We start from the raw sequence: 5741 nt of genomic DNA, 5'->3' as shown, positions 1-5741 counted from the left end.
TGTCTGTGTGTGTGTGTCTGTGTGTGTGTGTATCTGTGTCTGTGTCTGTGTGTGTGTGTGTGTGTGTGTGTGTCTGTGTGTGTGTGTGTGTGTCTGTCTGTGTGTGTATCTGTGTGTCTGTGTGTGTATCTGTGTGTCTGTGTGTGTGTGTGTGTCTCTCTGTGTGTGTGTCTCTCTGTGTGGGTCTCTGTGTGTGTGTCTCTCTGTGTCTCTGTGTGTGTGTGTCTCTCTGTGTCTCTGTGTGTGTGTGTCTCTGTGTCTCCGCATGTCTCTGTGCCTGTGTGTGTCTCTGTGTGTCTCTCTGTGTCTCTTTGTCTCTGTGTGTGTGTTTCTCTCTATGTCTTTCTTTGTCTCTGTGTGTGTGTCTCTGTGTGTGTGTCTCTGTGTGTTTCCGCATGTCTCTGTGCCTGTGTGTGTCTCTGTGTGTCTCTCTGTGTCTCTGTGTGTGTGTCTCTCTGTCTGTGTGTGTGTCTCTCTGTCTGTGTGTGTCTCTCTGTCTGTGTGTGTGTGTCTCTCTGTCTGTGTGTGTGTGTCTGTCTGTGTGTGTGTGTCTGTCTGTGTGTGTGTGTCTCTCTGTCTGTGTGTGTCTCTCTGTCTGTGTGTGTCTCTCTGTCTGTGTGTGTGTGTCTCTCTGTCTGTGTGTGTGTGTGTCTGTGTTTGTGTGTGTCTGTGTTTGTGTATCTCTGTGTGTCTCTCTGTGTGTGTGTCTCTCTGTCTCTGTGTGTGTGCCTGTGTATCTCTTTTTGTTTCTGTGTGTCTCTGTGTCTCTCTGTGTGTGTTTCTGTGTGGGTCTCTGTGTCTCTGTGTGTGTGTCTGTGTATCTCTTTTTGTTTCTGTGTGTCTCTGTGTCTCTCTGTGTGTCTCTCTGTGTGGGTCTCTGTGTGTGTGTCTCTCTGTGTCTCTCTGTGTGTCTCTCTGTGTGTCTCTCTGTGTGGGTCTCTGTGTGTGTGTCTCTCTGTGTGTGTCTCTCTGTCTCTGTGTGTGTCTCTCTCTGTCTCTGTGTGTGTGTCTGTGTTAGTGTATCTCTTTTTGTTTCTGTGTGTCTCTGTGTGTGTCTCTCTGTGTCTCTCTGTGTGTGTGTCTCTCTTTGTCTCTGTGTGTGTGTGTCTCTCTTTGTCTCTGTGTGTGTGTCTCTCTTTGTCTCTGTGTGTCTCTCTGTGCCTGTGTGTGTCTCCTTGTGTGTCTCTCTGTGTCTCTCTTTGTCTGTGTGTGTGTGTGTGTCTCTCTGTGTCTCTCTTTGTCTCTGTGTGTGTCTCTGTGTGTGTGTGTGTCTCCGTGTGTGTCTCCGTGTGTCTCTCTGTGTGTCTCCGTGTGTGTCTCCGTGTGTGTCTCCGTGTGTGTCTCCGTGTGTGTCTCTGTGTGTGTGTGTCTCTGTGTGTCTCTCTGTGCCTGTGTGTGTCTCTGTGTGTGTCTCTCTGTGTGTGTGTCTCTCTGTGTCTCTCTGTGTGTGTCTCTGTGTGTGTGTGTGTCTCCGTGTGTCTCTGTGTGTGTGTGTCTCTGTGTGTGTGTGTCTCCGTGTGTCTCTCTGTGCCTGTGTGTGTCTCTGTGTGTGTCTCTCTGTGTCTCTCTGTGTGTGTGTGCCTGTGTGTGTCTCTGTGTGTGTCTCTCTGTGTCTCTCTGTGTGTGTGTGTCTCTGTGTGCCTGTGTGTGTCTCCCTGTGCCTGTGTGTGTCTCTGTGTGTGTGTGTCTCCGTGTGTCTCTCTGTGCCTGTGTGTGTCTCTGTGTGTGTCTCTCTGTGTCTCTCTGTGTGTGTGTGTGTCTCTGTGTCTGTCTCTGTGTAACAGTGAGGGAGGCCATTTTGAATTTGATGGCTCGTCCGAGACGCAGCAGGTGGTTTGCGTCACCCTGACGACCCTACAGAGGTTAAAGACCTGGGACTTCCTGCAGCCGGTCAGGACTGAAGACCTGAGGTCCTGCTGGTTCCGGCCTCCCTGCAGAACTGTGACCTGCTCGTTTTACCCTGAACATGTTCCTGTAGAGATGATAGCAAACCGCCACCGCCCTAGTTTGTTTGTGTAGTTCTAACTGACCCTGCCCCTTGTTATCAGCTGTTAACTCTGAGTTAACCAATCAGCTATCAGCAGGGTCACATTCTTCATTTCAGCCAATCACGCTGCAGCAGCATCAGACAGTTTCAACTCACCACGGCCTGCTGGTGCGTCCTCTGGCTTCCTCATTGGTTTGCGCTGCTGTGATGTCACTCTCAGGTGTTTGCTCCTCCCAAACTCCTCCCCCAGCAGGTAGAACCAACCAGTCACACGCTGCCGACACAGAGGGGGCGGGGCCAGCATCTCATTAAAGCTCAGAGTGGGATTAAACATGTGCATGAAGCTGGATCCCTGCCCTCAGCCTGAGCCGCTGAGAGGCTCTCTTTTCTTTTCCTACAGACTGTCACATGTCGACGTCGCGTCAGAGAAAGGCTTCATGTTGTCTCTGATTCTTGTTGGTGTTTTGAAGATAATTACAAAGATGCTGATCGACGCTCAAAAGAAAAGACTTCTCTGCAGTGAGACGCTCCACATGAAGCTCTGCAGGTGGATTCATCTCCTGGAACTATGGCCGAAACTAACTCATCTGATTAATCACTTCATCACTTCAAATAAATAAATAAATTCAAGTAAATGATAAAATATCAGAAAACTCAAGCCCAAAGGCCCGAGTGAGTTTCTTTTCTTTTTATCAACTAATGGATCAATCAGCGCCCGTCACCACCGACAGGAAGCTGGAAGCCTGAAGTGTGGACAGGCTGCTGGGACTCACCTGTCAGGTGAAACACAGGTAAAACATGAAAAAAGGCCGCTCCCTGCAGCCAGTCACCATGAAGGATTCTCTGTCTGTTGATTGGTTTAAACTGACCTTAGAGGAAGAGACAAGAGAACCAATCCCAAAGCTCATGCATCCAATCAGCTGGCCGCACCTGGGGAGACAGAGGGAGCAGGTGGACAGGTGTGTTAGAGATGTCAGGTGTCAGGTTCCTCGGGTTAACGAGGACGCACTGATGAACTGACGGAAGGCGGGGGCAGGTCATCAGTCCATCGCAGGGCCACACATAGAAACAAAACAACTACTAAGGACAATTTAGGGTCACCAGTCGGTGGGAGGAAAGAACCCAGGCACATGCAAACTCAACACAGACGGGATGACCGGAGTTCGAAGTTGGGACCTTCTTGCTGTGAGGCAACAGTGCTAACCACTAGGCTACCGTGCTGCCCCTGGTTTGGGTTAAAATACTTAATTACTAAAGTTACATAACTTAAACATTAAATGTGAGACGGGAAACTAGCGGCGGTCTCCTGGTTGAAGGTCCAGCTTCTGGTCCTCGTCCTCACTCTTCCTTTAGTGAGAAAAGACCCTACAGGGTTTCCCCCAGAGCGTTACAAACTGACGGGTCTCGACCAAGCGTGCATGTGTGTGATGACTCGGGACTGAGAACAGGTTGATCCTGAACCAGCTGCTAAGAGTGAGGAAGAGAGTGGGCGGGGCTTCAGCTCTGATGTCATTACTGACCTGCTGACCACAGAAACCAACAGCCTGTTCAGGATGAGGTCGTCAAGGATACACCTGAAACACACACACACACACAGAGTTAATATGTAGAACTGAATGTTTGAAACGTCAAAGATCTTCAGCGCAGAGCTGCAACAACATGATGCTTTGTTTTCACCAGAGACGGGGACTCGAGTTAGAGACTCGGACTCGAGTCCGACTTAAGTCGCACACACAGTGACTTGAGACTCGAGGTGCGGGACTCGTGAACAATGTTTATTTTTAGGAAGCGTCTGATGAGCGTGCCGTTATTCCCTCCCTGCGTTACCTGTAACCTGCCTACGTAACACGTAGCATCAGCTGCTACACGTGAGAGAGGACAACAAACAGCTGCTGAGCCGTTCATCATAAACTTTAAACATAAACAAGACCCAAACAAAGAAGCGTTGAACGCAAAATAGGTTAGTAACCTGAGGTTAGTGAACATGTTTAGCTCAGCTTTAACCATCTAACGTTAGCTTGCTTTAGCTATGACCTACGAGAGTTTAACTCCGACTGTCGTTCGTTATGAAAAGATGAATGAGCGTTTGTGAAAACTTGTGGTGCTCGATTAACGTAATCCTTTACGTCCCGCTGGCTGCCTTCACGGTAATTATTAACTGTGGCTGCAAACAGGTTACAGATTTATTGTTGATCATGTAAAGTTACAGTTTTATTTAGTTAAAGTTACACTGGGTTTGAGAGTCTGCGGTTGGTGTGGACTTACAGTAGTTTATAAGCTGTCATTAGTTGCATTGCACATCACATGGTTGTGCTCTGTAAGAAAAACAGGTCACAGATACAGAATCCCTTACAGCTCTGCAGTTTTATTAGCAGCCTGGATTGGACGCAGCAGGTGATGCAACATTCATTATAATCACGAGTGACTTGAGACTTGACTCAGACTCGAGCTCAGAGACTTATATTTATACTGCATACACACATATTATACATATATATTATACTGTACATGCATGCAGACACACACACAAATACAAACATGCCCAAAGTATTTATAACGTTGACAAATTGTGATTCATAGTGAGTTTTTTCATTGGGCAATAAAAGTGGCCTTTTGATGTGGCCTGCCTAAGGCCTTTTATTGTGGCCAGCCTATGGCCTTTTATTGTGGCCAGCCTAAGGCCTTTTGTTGTGGCCAGCCTAAGGCACACCTGTGCAATCCCCATGCTGTCTGATCAGCATCTTGATATGCCACAACTGTGAGGTGGATGGATTATCTGGGCAAAGGAGAAGTGCTCACTAACGCAGATTTTGACAGATTAGTGAACACTATTTGTGAGAAATAGGCCTTTTGTGTACATAGAGAAGGTCTTAGATCTTTGAGTTCAGCTCAGGATGAATGGGGGCAAAAACAAAATTGCTGCGTTTATAATTTTGTTCAGAGTACAGACGGCCAAACTAAAGAGTGTGTGTGTCTCACAGTGTAAAGCTGTGTTTGTATTCTGGGTTCTTGTTGTTCAGGACGGTCGGAGTCGTCATCCTGATGCCGCGGTCGAGGTTCGAGGTCACTGCCAGCTACACACAGAAATAAAAACAGATTCCAGATTTTATCTGCTGATCAGTTTAAATCTCTGATCAATAAACTGCTGGAACACCTGAAGCTTTCTTTACCTCCACATATGAGTCACATGACCTTTGGGATTTTCCCATCAGCCCTCTGGCTTCGTGGACTGCAGACAGAGACAGGAAACAAAGACATTTTCTGTTACTTCCAATTCTCCTCTGGTTCATTCAGACCCAGATCACCAGCAGCCCTGTGGGACAGAGAGCCTGTACCTGCCAGGTGTTCCCACCTGAGACCGAGCCACAGGTTCTCTAACGGTCCCTGGCTGTTGGTGTTCCAGGGTCAGCCTCCTCTGGTTCAACTTGGTGTTTCCTTCACTGGGTGTCACCTCTCCACTGCAGACCACCAGCTGGAGCTGCAGCTCCCTCTCTCTCACAGCAGACTGCAGACCACCAGCTGGAGCTGCAGCTCCCTCTCTCCCACAGCAGACTGCAGACCGCCAGCTGGAGCTGCAGCTCCCTCTCTCCCACAGCAGACTGCAGACCGCCAGCTGGAGCTGCAGCTCCCTCTCTCCCACAGCAGACTGCAGACCGCCAGCTGGAGCTGCAGCTCCCTCTCTCCCACAGCAGACTGCAGACCACCAGCTGGAGCTGCAGCTCCCTCTCTCCCACAGCAGACTGCAGACCACCAG

The 5741-nt window shown here is 48.8% G+C and overlaps 1 protein-coding gene across 1 annotated transcript; it reads right to left on the bottom strand.

Annotated features, from left to right (window-relative positions):
- Window positions 1-2149: 2149 nt before the first annotated feature.
- On the bottom strand, window positions 2150-5237 carry LOC123965966 (regulator of G-protein signaling 3-like). The gene is made up of 5 exons (XM_046042243.1): window positions 5158-5237; window positions 4967-5061; window positions 3508-3561; window positions 2857-2917; window positions 2150-2760 (listed from the first exon to the last, which is right to left on the bottom strand). The coding sequence occupies exons 1-5, from the start codon at window positions 5194-5196 to the stop codon at window positions 2692-2694; spliced, it is 318 nt and encodes a 105-aa protein (XP_045898199.1). The 5' UTR covers window positions 5197-5237; the 3' UTR covers window positions 2150-2691.
- Between the last annotated feature and the right edge of the window lie 504 nt (window positions 5238-5741).

This window comes from Micropterus dolomieu, unplaced genomic scaffold (assembly GCF_021292245.1).
Source record: "Micropterus dolomieu isolate WLL.071019.BEF.003 ecotype Adirondacks unplaced genomic scaffold, ASM2129224v1 contig_12080, whole genome shotgun sequence".
Lineage (NCBI taxonomy): Eukaryota > Metazoa > Chordata > Actinopteri > Centrarchiformes > Centrarchidae > Micropterus > Micropterus dolomieu.
This window is presented reverse-complemented; position numbering and strand designations above follow the sequence as displayed.

What these genes read in the sequence shown, in the direction of transcription:
- LOC123965966 (XM_046042243.1), bottom strand. Translation starts at nt 5,196, where the DNA reads ATGGGAAAATCCCAAAGGTCATGTGACTCATATGTGGAG. An exon ending in TACAAACACAGCTTTACACT is followed by an intron (nt 3,562 to 4,966) that starts GTGAGACACACA and finishes TGTGTGTTTCAG; the next exon opens with GTGTATCCTTGACGACCTCA. An exon ending in CTCTTGTCTCTTCCTCTAAG is followed by an intron (nt 2,761 to 2,856) that starts GTCAGTTTAAAC and finishes TTCACCTGACAG; the next exon opens with GTGAGTCCCAGCAGCCTGTC.